Genomic DNA, 20,205 nt, shown 5'->3' with positions numbered 1-20,205 from the left:
CTCATAAAATCTGGTTAGCTGACGCATCAAATCCACTCAAACTCTGCAACTCAGGCTGAGGTTTGGCACCAGCCTTTTCTGTCTGTTTCTGTACACTTTTTACAGGCTCATATGGTCTGTGCCCAGATGTTATCTATTTGACTAAAATTTACTGTACCCATATATTTAAAGTATATTACTCAATGTAGACTGTACTTAAAACATTACAACATTGGCAAGTGTTCATGACAGTCACAGCATCCCATGTCATGCCATACATTGTAAACATCACGAGAAAGGATTGGTTCAGTAATATTTTGAAAGGCATTAACAGTGACACAGACATTTAAAGTATTTCGTGTGTAGCATACATCTCATTTATTGTCCAGCATATACATTTGCTACATTTTTTCCATCTGGGTGTGTTACTGTTTGAAAAATAGTAGAAAAGGCACCTTCAGAACTTAACGCGGATGGATGTAGTACATCAAATTTAAGGAAGCGTTCTTTGGGAATGCAGGCTCTGGTTTAACAGCCGAATATCACAGCAGCAGTTGTCTTGCTACAAGAAAACAATACCTCCTCAGAAATAACACGGTGCATGTAAAGTCCAAAGGTTCCCCTGTGTCCAGCTTCGCATTAGTGCAATTCCATCAAGCACAAAAGAATTGCTTCTGGTTTGTGCTAGTGCAAATGAAAGCAGAATTGCACCCAGGGCTGGATGTTCTGGGAGCTACAAATTTGCTGCTGTCTCGACAGCCAGGTGCTCTCCAATTAAGCTGAACTGCAGGACTGAAGTTGGAGCATGGCCTAGGTGGGAGAGAAGTCTGGAAGGAGTCGCCGCGTTCCGTCCCTGCTCCCACATCTCACAGTTAGCAGACACCTGCTGTGCTCGCACCCACGTACAAGGACTAATCAGTCCTTGATTTATCTTCTGGAATCCAAACTGAAATCTCCTAGTCCCAGATGAGATGAGAGTAAAGCCTTCGCAGGAGATAATGGATCTGAGAAGGCCTCCGAAGCCCTTGAGTCAATTCTAGTTTGCTTTTTGGCATCACTGGTTCACGAAGGTCCTAGGGGCTCCTCACACTCTCCTCTTCCCACTTTCTTGGGGGCTCTGGGAGGGGACCAGCGGCAGAGATGGGGGAAGGAGCTGGCATCTGTTATTTGCAGGGCAGCCTGCACCAAGCAGGGAGGGAGGCAGTCCTTTTCCCCCAAAGCTTTTGTGCTCTGCAGTAGTTCTGCCTGCTCTTTGTGTTTGGGCTCTGGCAAAAGGGAAATCTCCAAGTCTTCAGTGATGTCTCAGGGTAATCCACAGTTGAGAACCTTCTCTGTTCTGTGTTAGAGAGCAGTGACTCAGTGTGAGCCTGGAGACATGCTCTAGCTACTTGGGCCCTTACTCATCTTGCTTCATAAAGAGTGGAAACGAAACCTGCCATGCTTTTTGTGCTAATAAATTGGAGCTCCGTAGGGCCACCTCCCCGGTCCCAAAACTGTTCTTTCACACACAGACTTTCATTTGTTACTGTCAGTATCACTTTTCTCTCTACTTCCTTTCTTCTTTGCTCAGAGGAATTGAAATAAAAGTGAAGAGATACCCCTAAATCAGCAGCCAGACATCACCCAGTAGCAGCTCCTGAACATCCACATGGTGCATGAATTTGTTGCCCCCGGAAATTTCTTCTTCCTGTCTGCCTCCCTTCCAGGAGGGCCATTTGGGACTTGGGGAAGCTTTTCACGTTTCCACCTTTGGATTCAATTACACTGGCCAGGATCTACCTCCTCTTTGTTTGGGGAGTCCAGTTCAAATACTGCAGCTGATTCATAGTTGAGCTGTAGCGATCAATTTTGCACAGCATATCACTGCTTCTTGTGGTAGCAGAGAACACTTCAAGGCCCTGACTTGCTGAAGAGGCTTGCAAGTTGCATTCGAACCCCTTGTTCATTTGATAACCCTGAGGTCTTCATCTGTGTCTCCTGAAGGCCACTAGACAAGCTGTAAGTACGATCAGCTGGGTCATTTTAGGAAGCATTTCACTTGCTGCCCCCAGCTTGGCAATTGCATTCGGCTTAGCTGACATTTTCTTTCTCTTTTTATGAAAGCTCCTTAGGATGAGGCTTTTTCCCATGCTCTGAGGAAAGAGCAATAAGAAATTGGCCGCAGAGTTGCTCAATAATTCCACGTGTTCTGCCTTTTGCAGCAAGGAGCAGAAAAGGAAGGGTCTTTGGTGTAATTGGTGGCCCATAGCCAGTGCTGCTAACGAGCTGATGAGCACAGGGCATGCTCTGTCACGGCTGGCACTGAGCAGCTATAAAGCTGCTCACCGGGAGCAGGGGTTTCCCCTGAGCTGGAGGGGAGAGGGGTAGTATTTCTCTTCCAGTGGGATTGAGGAGCATGGATGTATTTCCTAAGACAGAGAGAAGCTTGGGAGAGCTAGGAGATGCTGCTGGCCGCATTTCTGGGGTCCTGAACTGGGCGTTTTTGCCTCTGACATCTGCCTTTGGTGATCCTTCCCAGCTTCTGGCTTGGCTCCATCACTTTGGTGGTGGCTATGGCGTGCTGTGCAGCCCTTCCTTGGCACAAAGGACATGGGGAGACCACTAAGCAATCATCGTGGTGGGTACTTACTGCCTTACAAGAGCTTTAAAGTACTTAGGGGCTTAAAGATGTTCTGGAGACTTGCTTTTCCTGCTTATCCTCTGGCTGTGGCTCTGAGGTTTCTTTCTGCTCTTTAATGGTGCAGTGCCATGCTTGTTTCTGCTCTCTAATTAGCTCTAGGGCCTGTGTGATCCTGCAGGTGTTGATGGGGGCTGTGCAAACGGTCTGAGGCCATCATCAGAAAATGTCAAGGCTGTGTGGTTGCTCTGTAACTTGCCCCCTGTTAGGGGTTACCTCGCTCTTTCTCACTGGGGTGGCTTTGCTTTCGCAGGGCTAAATAATTAAACAGCTCTTCAGAAAGGTGTAGTTTCTTCCAGGAAACTCTCTGGGATGGGGGATTACTTCCCTGTGCAGGGCTGCTCTGTGGGGCCAGGCTCCATGGTACAGGTGCCCCCCAGCAGAAAGCTTTGATCTTGTCTCATTCAAGAAAAAAAAAAAACAGGGCAATCAGCTGGGAAAGAGGGGCAGAGACTGGTCTTCATTTCTGTAGTGCAAAGCATTCATAATTACTGGTTTATTTTTCTTGTTTATGAAAACATCACTGTGCAATCTACTGCATAGGGTGAGAGGTACCCAAGCTGCCTGGGTTGTTTATGGTATGGCATTGGGCAGTATTAGACAAAATACACTTAACAGCATGTCATAATTACAAAAACTGCTTTCTAAAATTTTTAAGGCACATATGTTCCTGCTACACAGTGCTTCCAAGCAAGGACTGAACACAACATCAGTAAGCAGCCTCTCTGAAGATGTTTCATTTTCATTTATATCAGATACAGTTCAGGATTACAGTACAAGAAAAACCCTGGACTTGATGATTCCCTGCACAGGTTTGTTCATCCTGTAGTGGCCGCAGACTGAACAGCTCCCTGTGCCCCGCAGAATACTGCAGCAGGACACAGAGACTGTCTTTGTTCCCAGCGCTGTTGCTTCTCTAATCTGTGATCTCTCATCTCAGATCACAGGACAGCCTTGTCCTGCACTGAAACTTTTCCTGTCAAAAATCTTTTGAGCTCAGTAAATAAAAGGTGCTGTGCAATTGGTTATGTTTTATTATTAAACAACAAGTTTTTGAGGAAAAAGGGTATTTCTCTTCTGCCTTCTCAGTTGTTGGTGTGACCCTGACACCTAGCTCAGCATCCATGTAAAAACCCACGCTTCTGCTTGTTTGAATGAACCAGCGCAACCCAAGGAAGATGCCTCTTGCAGTTAGGTCTGTGTCCTAAATGTACCCTGGTCTTGCAGAGGTGGTGACTCACCGGGTTCCTTGGATTTACCTTCCCAGGATTTGTCACTTCTTTGTGTTTGGGGATCTCTCTAGAGCAGAACAGGGTGCGTGCCACGAACTGGCTGAGCAAGAAGTGATGAGTCTTAAGCCACAACTACAGCAGAATAGAGAAGTGCAAGGAGGATGGGGAAGATTTTTTGTTGTTGTTTTTGTCCCTGCTTTGTCATAGTTCTTATCCCTTTGCTCAGTTCTTCACTGGGCTCACACTGCTGGATGGCCAGAGTGCCCCTTACCTTTGGAGATGCAGTTGAATGGAAAGCTTGTGCCCCTGGAAACTCCCCACTCTGAGCAGAGGGATGTGTTTGGGGGGATTGGCAGTGGGCTCTCACTGTGGGGGACACTGCCGTGCCAGCAGGGAAGTGCAAGTCACCCCAAGAAGAAAAGAGAAAGGAGAGCAAAGCGTGGGTGGCTTTTTTTTTTTTTTTTGCTTACCACTGCTGGTAAATGGCCCTGGTGAGAGGAGTCAGGTGGGGAAAATGGGCTGTGCCCCACGTCACCCAGTGGCCTTCCTCATCTCCTGTGCGCTTGGCCTTCCTCACGGGGCCCTGGGAGGACTCACGTTGTGTCTGTTGCTCTTTTCCTGTGTTTCTTGCTCTGCTTCCAGGGGGAGAGAGGCATGCCAGGGCTTCCGGGAAGACATGGCATGAAGGTACCTTGTAAACAGTGCAGTGATGCTTGTCTGCTTGACCTCACCCGTACCACTTGGCTGTCCCTGATGCGCAAGCATCACCTGGATTGGTGTGTGTGTCTGTTGGTCGATGGCTGTCCTCAGCTGAATTCTTTTTGCTTCTAAATTGCGAAGTGTAGGGCCCAATTCCTGGCGGTGACTGTGGGGGAAGAAGGGTTTTACAAAGCAAATGGCATGCCCGGTCTGATGCTGTCTTGCAACATCAGGATCTGAATGCTTTCTGCTAGCGAGAGCAGCCGGTTGCCGAGGTCTCTAGGGAATTGGCATTCTGTGAACCGGGCGCCCCGAGTGACCGCTGCGAACCTGCGTGGTGCGTGTTTGCCCGCGGCAGGCAGCGGGGTTGTGCAGGCGTGGACCCGGACTAGTGCAGCAATGGGTCAGGGTCGGTGTGTGTGAGCAAGCCTGCATGTGTGTGCATTGCTGCAGTTCTAGGATCAGTACTAGAAAATAACATCTGCATTCGCTGCCATTTAAAGGCCAAAGAGCAAGGAACAGGCATCCCAAATGTACCGTGAAAGCCTAACCCGAGCCACTTTCTGCACATAATCCCTTTCATAACTCTAGTCCATATTCACTAAAACCTACTGACCCCTGAGACGTTCTGGAATGCTTTTTTCCCCTTTTATTGCATAGAATCCCTGATCTCCATCTTCTGTCCTTGTGTTTTTAGCTTTGTCCCTGATTTCTGTTTCAGAAAGCTGAGAGGTATGATCCCGCTGCTCTCTGGCTCCCCACTCCTCCTTGTTTGAACTTTTCCAAGCTCTCTTTACTTTGAACTTGGCTCCCAGTCCTCCTCTCTGCCTCATGTGCTACATCCCAAGCCCTGTCATTTCCCAATTCCTAACACTACTTCACCTCCTCCCTTCTCCTTAGACCCCCGTTATCCCTCATATTTGCTTTTGTAACTGGACATTTTCACCAGCCCCTAACTGATACTAACACAGGGCACACAGAGACTGTAGAGCAAAGGGTCAATGCCAATGACCTGCTTTTTGCATCAGTGCTGTTGAGGAAAATGTGCCTGTCCCCACGGGTGCACCTGTCTCCCGGGGCTTCTGAGCACCTGTCTCCGGTTGCAGGGCAGGCTGAATCCCATGGTTTTGTGGTCGCTTGCTCTGTGGTGCGGAATGACACCCGAATTGCAGTGCTTGGGAGCTGTTTTTTCCCCTAAGGTGGCTGGCTTTGCAGCTCTCCTGAAAACATCTTGCTGCAGGGCTCGTCTTCTCTGATAAAAGCAGTATCTGGGCTCCGTATCTGGGATCAAGAGCTGGACTGGGTGCTTGGCCCTCAGTCTCTTTGCTTTCTGCAGTTATTTGATGCCTTTCTGCTTGTTGGCCCCTGCTTCACCAGCAGGGTAGGGGTGGAAATCTGGTTTTGTGACCAGGCTGTGCCCACGATCTCCCTCTTTAGAGGAGCTTTCTGGAAAGCAAAGCCACTGCCATAGGTGAATGACCCGTACAGGGAAGGAGGATGTGTGCTCTGTGGCGTTACAGCATTACTTGGAGTGTTGGAAAGGAAAAGATGTGGATTTTGCCTTATAGTTCCACTTGGCTGGTACTGTTTTATTTCTTAACAACAAAAAACCTCATGTCCAATTCATTTAAACAAGGTTTCTGTCTCTTCTCTTTCTGACAGGGTGCCCCTGGGTTGGCCACCGCCGGGATGAAGGTCAGTTCTGTGCTACGCTGCAGTGTCTCAAATAGGGCACATCCAAGAGAAGGGCTGGAGCTGTGTGAGGAGAGCACGGGAAAATGGTCGGACAGCTCCCACTAAAGGGGAATCGCAGAACTGCTGTTGCTTTAGGCAGAGAGGCTACATCCCCCTTCAGCAGTGCCCCTGCTGCTCTGCACCTCTCTGAGCAGAGGCTGGTGAGCTCATGGCACTCCACAGCAGGACAGGGATGGCAGCAGAGCAAGGGGTGAGCTGGGTGCCTATTAGGGGGCCGAAAGTTACCCTGAGGGATCTGAGATGCACAGTGATTGTTGTCCTGATCACCTCCAGCTGCTGCAGAAAAGACAGATAAGGAAGTTATCTCCAGAGCTGGTGGGGAGGGTTTTTCTCCCTGATCCCACATGGTTCCCATATTAACACACACACCCACATCCCAGCTGTGCCTGCAGCCTTGCAGTCTGCAAACAGAGCCAGGAGCAGGCAAGTTCCTTAAAGCCAGCAGAAGAGTCTTACCATGCTCCCTTGCATCTGGAAGTCTCTTCTTGAAACACTGCAAGGTGGTTACTCAGTTTCCCAAAAGCCTCTTGTTTGAGGCTTGATGTGTTTTTTTCAGCAGTCCAGGAGTTGACTAATGAAGATAGTACTTCTGCCTGGAGCTTGTTTTAATATGCATTTAATGCATCCTCATGCCTTTATTTGCAAGACATCCATAAAGAAATGTTGCTTCTTCCACCCTGATAGCTCTAGGAGGTTTTGTGCTGTCTTCTTGTTTTTTTTTTTTTTTTTTTTTTTTTGTGTGTGTTTTTTTTTTTTTTCTCACTTTATTTTCCTGTCTCTTCCCCACCAGGGTGAGCCTGGGACTCCAGGAGAAAAGGTACTCTGTAGGCATCGCTCTGTTTTGTTTGTGATTTTGTCTTGTGGTATTTTTTTCCACTTCCCATGAGGGAGCTGAGGAATAGCCCTGCACTTCCCAGTGCCCAAATCCAGGTCACAATGACACCTGCCCCATAAGCAAGGGCAATAGCAAATGGCAGTAACATGCAGTGATGCCAAGTGAGCAAGAGACTACTGCGAACAGATTCCCTCCCTCCTGCTGGTGCCTGTGGCTTGGAGAGCACCCTCCTGCTGCCTTCTGTCCCTACCCCACAAAACACGCGCAGCACACTTGGCTCAGCAAGCTCCTTCTCCCCTGACGCCCTCTGCCTCCCAGTGCCTCTGTTCGTGCACAGCCTCCCTGTCTCAGCGTGCCGTGACCTGGTTTGAGTTCCTGTGGCGGGCAGGGTACAAAAATACCCCGTCACTCTCCATCGTGAAGCAGCTGGCTTGGTTTCTGAACAGCTGGCTCCCCTTGTGTGAGGCTGGCAGGGTTGTGTTACAGCATGCGGCAGCCACGTAACAGCCATTCTCTGTCTCTCTTCTTCCCCACGAAGGGACAGCCTGGAGTCCCAGGGAGGATGGGCCCCCCAGGTTTGCCAGGGAAAAGGGGGCAGCGGGTAGGACACCGTGTGTTTGGGCTTTGTGTGCTGTGTTCCCTGAGAGCGGGAGCTGGCAGGAGCCTGCTTGGCCTTGCGTTGTTGTGCTTGCGGGGCATCGTGTGTCCTTCTCTGGCTCTTGCCCCGTTGGTGAAGTGCGTTTGCATGTTCTCGCTGGCAGGAGGTGGGGGTTGGCAGCAGGCAGGGCAGCGTGAGGTGCCTGGGGCATAGTCGTGTCCCGGGAACAGCTAAGGACAGTTCTGCATCTCTTGGCTCCAGAAATAACACCCTACAACAGGATTCAGTAACTTGACCTCCCTCCTCAGGAAACCTGCCTCTTTACACCGTTGTTCAGGTGGCACAACGTTTTCAGTAGGGTCCTTGTAGCCCTTACAGGCATGTGTACTGAAACCGTGCCCGGAATGAAAAGTACGGTACCAAAACCAGAGCAAGGCAGAGCGTGGGACTTGCAGAGCTCTGGGACAGGATTCGGGATGTTTAAATTCTGTTGTCCGTAACAAAACTCTGAAGGCCAAACTTTTTTTCTTTGGGCATGAAGTCCTGCAAATGTTTTTCTTCTTTCCAGGGAGAGAAGTATTAGTTGATGCATGCTCTGCTATGGGAGAAAACTGGTGGGGGCCTTCCAGGTGGCAGCAGGCTGAAATACCTTAGAGAAAGGGGTCACTGCACTCCAGAATTGCCTAAAAATGATTACTGCTTGTTAATTATTTTCCATGGAGCCACCAGTGCATGTCTATTCTTGGAGCATTGAGGCAAGCCCCCTGCATGCCAGATGTGTGCCCTTGAGCTCTGATGAGACTGGTGTGCAGCACCAGGGAATGCTGTGCTGGTCTGGTGTGCTGCTGCTCTGGAGAGAGCTAGGCACCTGCTAGGAAAGGGGTTTTGAATTGTTCTTTGTAATCTGCACAAATTGTTAGTCTTGGAGATGTGAGGATTGCAGGTAAGGACACCTTTTTATGCTGGTGCACTTGAAATGTCTTTGTGGCATTAAAAACCCTCCAATATCACACTCTGTCGTGACAAAAGACAGAGCCCCAGACAGCACACAGTAGCTGGAAACCATGGGTTGGATAGAATAGGCTGAACAGAACCAAATTTCAACATCAAGACCACTGACTGAACCCCCATCATTCACAGATGATCCAGATGCTGTGGTGAACTAAGCAAAGTCACTTCACCAAGCGAAGGCTGGGTGCTGGCTGCCCTCTTTACTCACTGCCCTGCGACATCCCCCATCCTCCAGGGTGCCTTGGGCAGCTCTCTGCAGGCCGTGCTCTCGGGCATCCCATCGGGGGCCTCAAACCATCACCTGTCCCTGCCCTTTCCAAAACTCCTGTTTTTGCTGCTTTTCACCACCACCGTGTGTCACAGAGCTTGGCTGCTAACTGAGCTGCTGCGCTGCTTTTATTTAGGCGTGATGAGGCTGGGGTTTGGAGGTGGGGGCAGGAGCCACCCCTGGGAGAGGTGTAGGAACGCTGGCTGGGATCCTTGCCAGAGCAGTGCAGTTCATGGTGACTGGGAGGGGTGAAAACTGGGAAATTAGCAGGCAGTTCCTGCGGGAAGAGCTGAGCTCCTGCACCCCAAATAAGATAAGGCACCCTGGGCAGCAGCTTCTCTAATTATAAGAAATGGGGAGAGCCTGTGCTGGAGGGATGACAGCAGGAAGGGTTTAGCAGACCCGAGCATTAAGGTGGAGATAGTGGATGGGGGGAGTCTGGATCCCCTGCCCACTCACCTTCCTTGGGAGAGAAATGGCAGTGATGTGCGGAGATGGGCAAAGGGGCACCAGAAAGCACGTCCCTGCCTGAGCAGGCACTGCTGGCAGGTGCCTTGTCTGTGCCTAAAATGAGATCCCAGAGGGGAAGGGGAGCGGTTTGAGAGCATGAGCAGCTTCTCCTTTGGCTGCTTCTCCTGCACAGGCTGCAGTCAGCCCCTGGCTGTGTTTCCTCAACAGGGGGAGAAGGGACGAGCTGGTGACCCTGGACTTCCCGGACTCCCTGGCCTGAAGGTTTGTATCGTCTGCGATTTTGGGGCCATTCTTCATCCCCTTTCCTTCTTCTCTCCTACGCTAGCTGCGTGCAGCCCTTCCCCTGTGGCTCTCAGCTGTGCTCTGAGAGGTGGGCAGCAACTACGCCTCCCAAGTCAGGCTTTCACTAGGTACTTGCCCTTTGGGAAAGGGGACCATGCACTGAATGGCAGTGGCAGAGGATGACAGTTTAACAACAGCTCCTGTTACTGCTCTTGTATCTGCTCTGTAATGCTGTCTGCCTGAGAACTACAGCTTCAGAGGGAGATGTACCAAAAAAAAGCCATCATCAAGTGGTTTTATCAGCTTGGTTTCAACAGTGGGGAAAAAAACAACCCACAGTGTGGTCAAACTGGAGGCGTGGGGATAAGGAATGAGCACTGCAGCTGAAGAGGTGAGAGCTGTGTGAAGCCCTGGCAGGGCTCGGAGCTGGAGCCCCCAGGCAGAGCAATACCGGCCTGGTTTGTGGCCACCCAGCTGGGGCTCTGAGCACGGATGTCCCTGGGTTGTCAGGAGGCCAGCTGAGGGTGGGGGGACACTGACAAAATTCATCCTGGGCCCTGAATCTCTAAGCCAGCGGTTTGCCAGGTGAAATTGCAGAGATGGAGCGAGACATGATCTGTTTTTCTTTGCACACAGGGCGAGAAGGGAAATAGTGAGAATGCCTTGGCAGGAGGTAAAGGGGAACCTGGCCCCCCAGGTCTGCCTGGGCCCCCTGGACCAAAGGTGAGTGTTCTTCCTCGCGTGAGGAGTTTGTTGTGAGGGGTTGTGCCCAGCACGAGGTGTGGAGGAAGTTTGCACTCATCCGTCCCCATTTCTGCTTACGTGCTGAAGGGATATCAGCTACTGCAGAGTGTTTTGGTTGTTTAAATTGCTGAAGGAGAGAAATTTTGTGAACTGTTTTTTGAGGAGGAGAACAATCTCCTTGTGCTCACATAAGTCCCCTCTGGGTGTTGTGAGAAAACAGGTGCCCAGAACAACAGCAGCCTCCAGCCCCTGGGGTACTTGAGGTGGGGAGGCTGGACCAGGGCCATCCGAACCTCCTCTCCCCTTCTTCTCCTACTTCCTAGAGAAAGGCACAGAAATCCTGCCTCTTGGCAAAGGACACCCCAAGAATGCTTAAAACTCAGGCTCTATCTCAGATGTATGTGGGGAACAGCCCTCCTGCACTCCTCCTTGGGGTGTGAAGTGGATGCTTTCCTTCACGCTCAATACTTGCTGGTGCTGGGTAGTGGAGAAAGGTACCGGTGTGAAGTCCTGGTGGGAGATTGGGGTGACACACCGGGGTGCTCGGCTGGTGTGGTCCTTCCTCCTGGAAATGCAGGAGTTGCACCACCCACCTGATACAGAATGATCCCTTTCTTTTCCTCTCAGGGAGAAGCTGGTGATGTTGGCGCTGCAGGACCGCAGGGGGAAAAGGTATAGAGGGCTCGTGTGCAACCCAGCTCCAGGTTCAGTAGCTGCAAAATTACTCCTGTACATGGAAAACGTAGCAGAAGTGAAGCACTTTAAAACTGAGCTGCCTAGGAAGCAGGCAAAAAGCAGACGGTTAAGCAGAGGATCAGACTGTTTGGAGACTGGCTGGCCAGCCCCCTATGCTCAGCAGCTGTACCTGTGGGATGAAAGAGGCATAGGGGCTGCCCCAGCCTGTTAGCTGTGGGTGAGGGTGCCCCCTCGGCTGGGCAGATGTGGAGGAACAGGGGCAACCTGGAGAAGGGAAAGGAGAGATGGCTCTGTGCAAAATGGGCTGGTCTCAGTCATGTGTCAGAGAACAGGTTTTGTACACACAGCATGTTGAAGGGGGAGAGTGAAATACAGCCTCTGGGCTGGCCTGGTCCCCCAGAGGCAGCTCTTCCAGCAGCAGCCTCTGTTGGAGCATGCTGAATCTCCAGGGTGCCAGAGAGCCCATCAGGCTGGTTTGGGGGAGCAGGTATGGCTCCAGGGGGTTTGAAGGCTACTTCCTGCAAAGAAAACCTACAAACTTTGAGGTTATTGAGGTATTGCAGGCACGTGCAGGGTCTTCTAGCCCAACCTAGGCTGTCAGAGAGGACCAGCAGAGAGAGGAGGTTCCTGGAGCTGAAGCAGCTGAAGTGACAGGCACTGCTAACAGCACGTTCTTGTTACAGGGGGAGCCTGGTGCACTGGGAGAGCAGGGACCCACGGGCCCACGGGTAGGTGTCCCTTCACTAACACCTCTAAAGGGTTTTGGCCCTCCACAGGGGTCTAAGCACTGATTGTCTAGGTTGGGCCTCTGCTTTCTTGAGGTTCTCACCATTTGTTGAAGTGCTTACAGGTGGTCAGGGGTTAAGTTTGACACAGGCCACTTCTCCATACCCTTATCAGAAGGTACTGCTACTTCAGGGGGAAAAAAAATAGACTTCTGAGCCACCTCATGCTCAGCTCATCAGCAAGAGGTGTGTCTGGGCACCCCCGGATGAATTCTGGCACTTGGACACCCTGCTGCTGCCATTTGCTGATATGCCAAGTCTGGCAGTAGAGACAGTTCCTGCATTCTGGCCTCAACTTCACTGTTTGCCAGACTCTGACTGTTGTCTGATAGTCTGGGGGTCACCTGGCTACAGTTCTATAGTGTTTCCTCTATAAAATATGCTTTTGAGCTTAGTTCAACAAATGGGAAACCAGAACCTTGTGAAACTGACCCCTCTCTGACACCTTGTTTTAGGGTGAGCCACAGCTCTCAGGCTGTACCGTGGTAAGGGCGATCCCTAAACTCTGACTAAAGGTCTGGTATTTTGCAGGGCCCCAAAGGAGAGCCTGGGAAGGATGAAATGATGGACTACGATGGCAACATCAGTGAAGCTCTCCAGGTGAGCAACTGCCTGGCTGTCCACGAGGTGGCTGTTGGGTGTCTTACTGTTTCCCAGGGGATGCAGAAAACCCAGAGCAGCTTAGATCTGCTTCCGCAGCAGTAGCAGCAAAGGAAATACTTAGTTGTTCTATAGCTCCCTTCGACCCATAGCTCACTGCGTGCTGTGTTTCAGTAAACATTTTTGCATCTTGTTTAAGAGGTGCATTAGCACTGGTGGGCACAAAGGCCATGTGAATCTCCTCAAGAGGGGCCTGTGACTTGGGGTACGCTGGTGAAAGAAACCTCTGCAAAGCCTCCCAGAGCTGTGCACTGCTGGTTGGCCTGGGTTCTGCTTGGAAAAAAGAGATGTGGGAGGAATTGCTGAATAACAGCTCTATGGGACTCGGAGATGATTTTTGGCTTCATTCTATAAGGTCCTTACTCATTTGGGCTGGCGTTACATTAAAAGAGAACAAACCCAGCCTGGGAAGAATCTCTGTTTTCAAATGACTGTTACTGTTTCTTCACTTTTTTTCCTAGGAAATACGAACTTTGGCCTTGATGGTGAGTTCCTGGCTTCGCTGTGTGGTTTTAAGCAAGTGGCCATATGTTCATCCTAAGCAGGTAGCCTGGTGATTTTTGTGCAACTGAAGCTTTTTTTGGCCTTTGCTGTTGGGGCAGTGTTGACAGCTGAAGGAAGAGCTCACCTTGCCTTCTGATCATAGCACTTGAATTTATAATCATGCCCTTTATTTCTCTGATTTAAGAGGTAATGTAACGCATGCTGCTCAGAAGGGGCAGGGAAGAGCAAGGGGGGGGCTGACCCAAGTGGAAAAAAAAAAAAAGAGGCCTTGGGCGATTTGCAATAAAGATCCGTGGCAGTCCATGGTGGGCACTTTGTGGTGGGCGGGGAGGACATCATTTCACCACTGGTAAGTGTAATTTGACACGAGTCCCATACAAATCTAATTGTTTAAAGCAGGGGTAGGGGGAACTAGATTTTTAAAATACAGAACAACAACAGGGCAGAGCAAAATGGGTGTAAGCATGACCACTTGCTAGGCTAAGCTGCTGCCTAGTGGCTAAGCTGCTTGCCTTAAAGTGGTAATTGCCAAAGCTGGTCGTAAAATCTGCTCATAAATATTAGGATCTAAGAAGTGTAGTGTCTCTTATGATCTCTACTCTAAAAATACATTTTTGTAGATAGGAAGGGAAAACCTTGTTAGGTTCTTCTCAGTTTTAAGAGTGAATAGCTGTAGTAACTTTTCTTCCATAAGAAAGTAGAGAAATGCATACTTATCTACAACTTGCTTTGGATTTCGCCTGTTGCTAACTCAGGGCCTGCCATTGCTTAGCTTCCCAAGCAAATACAATTTTAGGAGTCCCCAGGAAAATTCCCCTTTAAACTCAGAGGAGCAGGGTACAAAACACACAAATAAAAACCCTGATGATATTTTGAAAACTGTTTTTTCTTTGTCTAGGGACCACCAGGACTTCCGGGTGTGGCTGGACCTCCAGGGCCACCAGGACAGAAGGTATTTGCTCAGGCCTTGTGGAGCTGAGGGAAACATGGGAGTGTTCTCGGCAGAATTCACAAACATCCCTCCCCAGTGCTCCTCTTCTTCCTATTGGCACTATCAGGATGCATCTGGTCAGGCTCTACCACACCCCACGCATGAAATCCTGAATCCCTTTTCCCCCACCAAGGCATTATCTCAAAGATGAGGGATCCTTTCTACTCTACTCCCTTTTAAGAAGCAGCTCATGGGAACTGATCTCTGCAGGGATTGTGTTGGCTGGAGACTTACAGTGTTGGGGCCATGAACTGTTGTTCTGGGTAAACAAGGCTGGTGAAATTCTTAGAACTCACATGATGTACTGTTTCACCAGGGTTTTCCATGCTTTTTCTGTAACTATTAGTTTTGAAAGTCAGAGTCCCTGCTGACTGCTTCTGTAATGCCCATCCTTCATCAACCCAATGCCACACAAGTTGTAAGAATACTTGCTTCCAAACTGCCAGAGTAACAATTTTGTGTTTCAGGGTGAAATTGGCTTGCCAGGTCCTCCAGGCCATGATGGAGAAAAGGTAAGACAAGCTGCCTCTGTGATTGCTCTTTGCTTCAGCGGCCTTAAATTGGGCTAGTTTGCTCCATCTTGCTGTTGCTGATGCAGTTACTTTTCTCCTGGGAGGTGGTGGGGGAAATGATCTGGCTCCACAAAAATGTGTGTTAGTAGCTTATCAAGGTACTAACTTCTAAGGAAGAGTTGGGATGGCAAGGAAGGCAAGTCTACTATTTATTTTTCCTGCCTCTTCAAATTGCATTAGTGTTGAGTGAATGAGCAATGAAAGAGTCTCTGGGCTAGGGAGTCTAACTTTACTCTTATCTACACTCACTTGTTGTTGTGTGGGTTTCTTTTAGGGGCCACGGGGCAAGCCAGGAGAAATGGGTCCCCCTGGCCCTCATGGGCTGCCAGGAAAGGATGGACCTCCTGGGATAAAGGGAGAGCCAGGCCATGCTGGGGCTGCAGGACAAAAGGGGGATAAAGGAGAGCCAGGACAAGCCGGCTCACCGGTAAGTAAATCGGACCCTCTCAGCACTGCTCTGTCCTTGTGGCTCTCCAGGTTACGGGGTTTCTTGGATATCTCAAAGCCCCTAAGTAACTGGGGCAGTGCCCAGTCTCCCGGCTTGAGCCTGTCACAACTCCTGCATCCCCAGCACTAGTCAAGAGGGTTTTATGCAGTGAAATCTTGTGTTTTCAGAGGATTACTAGGAAAAAAACCTCTTGCTATCACAACAGCTAGCTTTTGGTGTGTTTCTAGCATGGGCTACAGCGAACTGCTTAACCACGAGCAGAACCTGGAGGCAGGAAAGCAGTTCCCCATCCCTGCGCTGGGGAACGGCACATCCACAATGACAGGAGGGTTTTCAGGCACTTCGCTGTCTGATTTCAATGCTGGTGCAGCCTTCCCTTTCCCTAGGTGTCTGAAGGCTGTCTAGGTTTTGCAGTGTGCCCTTGGAGGGGCCAGAGCTAGTCCTGTCTCTGGCAATGTCTCTTATGCCTGCCTTAGTTTTTCAGAAAACTGCAAATCTTTCTTGATCCATAGGGTCTTGATGGCCCCACTGGAGAGAAAGGCGAACGAGGTGACCAAGGGATGCCAGGACCATCAGGATTGCCGGGTCCCATTGGACTTCCAGGATTGACAGTAAGAGTGAAAAAGGCTGACTTTTCCTGCTTGGTGAAAACAGTATAGAGAAAGACGTTTCTCAAAGTGCAGAGTGTATCAGGAGCCTCAGACCCACCCCCATCCCTTGGAGTTGGGTGCTTAGGTGTCAGCAAACATCTGTTGGGGCTCCAGCAGCAGGCGGGGAGCCAGCTGGGCATTTGCTCCCACTGCTGGCAGGAGGTGCTGGGCTCTGGCAGGTGCTTGTGCAGCCAAGTCAGCCGAGACGCCTGGTTTGCTGACAGCAGGGCCTGCTTGCTGTGCCTCCTCTCTTGGAGGCTGCAGTGCCGCAGAGGTGTGAGGCTGCTGCTGGGAAAGGCAGGCAGTGTCCACAGCCACTGTTCCCAGGGGCCTCGCTTTCTGTAGGCCGTCACCTCTGGAAGCAGGGGTGCTTTGGAGACAAGTGGAGCTGTGAGAGACATACCCACTCTGTTCCCACCCCTCCTTTGGGGAGCTGCTTGACATATGGTGGCTCATGGGTGGCTTCTGCTGGCGTGAGGCACCAGTGTGCAGCTGTTGTGACAGGGTCTGTTGTTGTGTGCAGGGAGAGAAGGGCGAGCCTGGGGAGCGTGGAGACAAAGGAAACCCAGGAGAATCGGTAGGTCACCTGTCTTATTTTCTCTGCAATCTCTGTCAGTAAAGGAGTGATGATTTTTGGCTGCTGGAAACCAGCACATCCCACCCTCTTATGACATCCTTCACTGAGGGACAGCCAGCTTCATCTTGTGGGGCTGAACTGCCAGCTGTCTTTAGCTCCTGATGCCCTACTTCTCTGCACAAGAACCATGTAGCTCACGGCAAGCAATCAATAATAAATGCTTAGGAAAGAACAGAAGCCTATGAGAAGCATAACAATTATTTTCCTTGGCATTTGTGGTGAAGGGATTTTCTGAAAAATACCTGCCTGGATCTAGATATTTTCAATAGATCTTGGGTTCATGAATTTGTCACTTCTCCCCTCAAAGCTCACTCTTAACTTCTGTAGCACCCTGCAGTGAGGAGTCCCACAGGCTATCAGTACTCGTGTGTGTAGGGCCAGCAACCTTCCTCCAGATATTTTGAAACGGCTGTCATCTAGCTGTTAATCTTGTGAATCCTTGCAGTAACAGTGGGACCGTAGTGGAAGTGGACCTTTTTCTGAAAAAAAAATCACTGCTTTCCTTCCACCTAAGTCTCTGCAGCTGCCACAATAACCCTCCCCAGCATCCTGCTGCTCTGCTGCTGCTTCTTGGCTGCTCTGTCCTGGATTGCTGCCACTTCCTAACGCAGCCCTCAGGGGCAGTCCAGGTTTCCAAGCCTGGCAGAGCTCAGCTGCAGCCTGTGCCCTGCCTCCCCACTGAGCAGTTCCCCTTCACCTGCTGAGGCTGGTGGGTTGACAGGAACTTCTCTTGTGTTGCTTTCTAGATGTCTGGCCCCCCTGGACCTCAAGGACCACCAGGACCTCCGGTAGGTTTTGAGGGATTCACCTGAGGAGAGAGGCACCGGGAGTGAGGATAGAGTGGGAAGGGCTGGGGAGGCTTTTGGGTGGAGATAACTGCCAGAAACACTGCAGCACTGAAGCAGGAACATGCTTAGCATCGTTTCCAAAAGCACCCCCAGGGCAGGTCAGAGCTACGAGGGGCTGGGGAAGTAAAGGGAGAAGGTTACGTTAGTCTGAGATGAAAGGGAAGACAGTAGTGAGACGGGATGGACAGGATTAAAGGGATCAACTGCAAAAATGGTCTTACTAGCAAGCCTGGCCTGCAGCCAGGTGGTTCTTGGCGAGAGCCTCCTCATTACCAGATGAGAACAGTACATGAAGTGCCCTCTACACAAATAAAGAGGCCTTTGGGCTAAGCATTTGTGCCCTCAGCATGTCAGAAAATGAAAGCTCTGTGCTGTACAATGAACTGGAATACCTGGCTTTTAAGGCACACCCTTAAGCATTGCTCATACCTTGTTTCTCATCCCAAATACAGGGTGTTCAGGGCCTCCCGGGACCGAAGGTAAGGCTGTAAAACTTCAAATCCTGAAATTTGACTAGGGTTGTCTGAGGTGCAAGAATTCCCTTCAACAACCCCCTAGCTTTCAAAGTTATTTTTCTTCCAACTTGGTAAGAGAATAAAACCTTCTGTATACTTTCTTGAAGAAAATGGATTAGCAGCATTCATTTTAGGATTCAGAAAACCAGTTGTTCTCTCCTGTCCTAGAGAAGAAGGAAGCCACTGGCCGTTGGAAATCTTCCCGTGAGAGCATAGCTGAAATCTCTGTCTGAAGGGTAAAAGGTCTATACAACAGGACGGGCAGCCTGTCATACAGTCCTAAGTAACTGAACTCTATCTTAAAATTAGCCAGGTTTTATATGCTGTAAGTTCTGCTGTAAACCCATTCAAGAACTTCTCTGTTCTTGGTGATTTAAAGCTTTCTAATCTCCATCTAAATGTGTTTCTGTTCAGTCTGCACCACTGGTTTACCCACAGTAAACTAATGTACCTAGGTGAAAAAATATTTGAGTGGAAATATTCAATGAGATCTGCATTTTTCCTTACTCTCAGCAAAGGTTTGAAAATGTGCAAAACATCTTAATTCTGGCTAGACTTAGTGTTTGGCTAACTGTGCTATTTGGGCATTAGAGAAGAGGATACATTTATCCTGATTCATTTCTTCTCTGAATGTTGATTACAAATACAATTAATCTGCCTTCCTGGTCTGTAACTCACTAGCTACTGTTATCAAGTGTCTGGGGAAACTTCCCTAAGACTTGGCACATGCCCCTTCTTGGGGGCTGGCTGCCAAATAATTGCAGGTGGCAGTCTTGCACAGCACAGGCTGGATTACAAACAGTACTGCACTGATTTCCTCCTCAAACAGAGGATCTATGTAGGCTAAACTAACAAGTGCAATGAGATGTCTTGAGTAGGGAAGTTTTTGCTCCGTCCCTGTAATTAGTAATAAATTGCTCTGTAATGAGGGGAGGGAAGAGAATTTTATACCCTCTGCAGACACGTTAGAAATTTGTAACTCTTCCAGGTGTGTGCCCAAGCCAAACGGTGTTGTGGGGCAGTAATACAGGGTATGGAAACTGGAGTGTGCTGGTAGAGTGAGCCGACAGTGTTGTCTTCTGTAAGTTGTAGAAGGGTGCACCAGTCAGACACACTGTTTCTGTGCAAACTTTGTACTTTTGACACTTGTGTTTCAAAATGCAACCAGAATAATGACTTTTAAATACTTTACAAACTGCAGTAGTGGGGAAAAAAGCTTTGGGGATTGCATTTTGAATTTATAAAAATGTAATATTTGTTTGATACTGCTTTGTGGTTTATACTACTGAATTTCAAAAGTACAGTTGGAAAAATAATGAAAATTTCCCCCCAAATCTTGAAACTGATGCCTTTGCATGTATAAAGTCTGTGTCTTCAAAAGATTGTTATGACTTTCTTCAAAGCTTATAGACACCTGTCATTCGCTTCCAGTGAATCCACAGTTTAAAATGTAAAGCCATTTAAATGTAAAGCCATTTAAAACAATTACTTGACAAACCTTGCAAGAGCAGGGAGAATAACACAGAGGCAAGTTCAGTCCCCCTTTGACCATCTTCAATTATCATCTGGGCCTGATTTCCCCTCTTACTGGCACTGATGTAGGACAGGTACTCGTGCAAGTCACTCGACTGATACTGGTTTTCTTCAGGTTGGGCCAAGAATCAGGCTAAAGCGTTGTTCTTTGCCTCTTGCGTTTTCTGCTGCTTCATCGCTCTCGGAACAGAGCAGAACAGAGGAATGTTTGTTATATAAGTGGTGTCACGGTGGGTTTATTTTCTGCTCCATCCTTCTTCCTTTAGGGGGAAGCAGGGATTGATGGAATGAAAGGAGAGAAGGGTGTCCAGGGTGAAAAAGGAGACAGAGGGCCACTGGGATTACCCGTAAGTATCCAGGAAGCAAGCAGCACTTGCAAGCAGCAAGCCAAACTTGTTTCAGCCGTAAAAAGATCCCTCAATGGGAGATGTACACAGGGATTTGATATGTAAAGTCAGAGAAAGATGATCTATAAATAACTGTGCCTTTGCTTCTTAAACTTACAAAGCTTCAATTTCTGTATGCAATCTTAATCTCCTAAGCCTGTTAAATACATCACTGATCCTTTTAGCTCTTTCTGCTTGTGGCAGGTTTGGAGAAAACAGTGACTTTCCAATGGGTTGTTTGAAATGTCTGTGGCTGGTCTTGCCATGTCTCCCTGAAGCACAAAGATGTGCAGAAGTAACAAAGGAAACATCTTGCCAGCAGCCTGTCACCTGGGCCAGGCTTTGTGCAAAAGTGTGGTGGTTCTGAGTGCATCCAGTCTTTGCCACCCAGTACTTTCCTCTCGCCTCTGCAGTGGAATTGATGCTTTC

At 49.3% G+C, this 20,205-nt stretch overlaps 1 protein-coding gene across 1 annotated transcript in view; it reads left to right on the top strand.

Moving 5' to 3' along the window:
* The window catches only part of COL13A1 (collagen type XIII alpha 1 chain), a 58,943-nt gene that overhangs the window by 24,403 nt on the left and 14,335 nt on the right, over positions 1-20,205 (top strand). The window contains exons 15-31 of the mRNA XM_050712022.1: positions 6,250-6,282; positions 7,133-7,159; positions 7,716-7,778; positions 9,733-9,786; positions 10,444-10,530; positions 11,179-11,223; positions 11,931-11,975; positions 12,564-12,632; positions 13,154-13,177; positions 14,095-14,148; positions 14,655-14,699; positions 15,034-15,186; positions 15,720-15,818; positions 16,381-16,434; positions 17,241-17,282; positions 17,795-17,821; positions 19,657-19,737. Coding sequence (XP_050567979.1) covers positions 6,250-6,282; positions 7,133-7,159; positions 7,716-7,778; positions 9,733-9,786; positions 10,444-10,530; positions 11,179-11,223; positions 11,931-11,975; positions 12,564-12,632; positions 13,154-13,177; positions 14,095-14,148; positions 14,655-14,699; positions 15,034-15,186; positions 15,720-15,818; positions 16,381-16,434; positions 17,241-17,282; positions 17,795-17,821; positions 19,657-19,737 — 1,002 coding nt within the window. The remainder of the gene's footprint in view (positions 1-6,249; positions 6,283-7,132; positions 7,160-7,715; positions 7,779-9,732; positions 9,787-10,443; positions 10,531-11,178; positions 11,224-11,930; positions 11,976-12,563; positions 12,633-13,153; positions 13,178-14,094; positions 14,149-14,654; positions 14,700-15,033; positions 15,187-15,719; positions 15,819-16,380; positions 16,435-17,240; positions 17,283-17,794; positions 17,822-19,656; positions 19,738-20,205) is intronic.

This window comes from Cygnus atratus, chromosome 7 (assembly GCF_013377495.2).
Source record: "Cygnus atratus isolate AKBS03 ecotype Queensland, Australia chromosome 7, CAtr_DNAZoo_HiC_assembly, whole genome shotgun sequence".
Classification (NCBI taxonomy): Eukaryota; Metazoa; Chordata; class Aves; order Anseriformes; family Anatidae; genus Cygnus; species Cygnus atratus.
The sequence above is the reverse complement of the archived record's forward strand: the minus strand, read 5'-3'. Positions and strand labels throughout refer to the sequence as shown.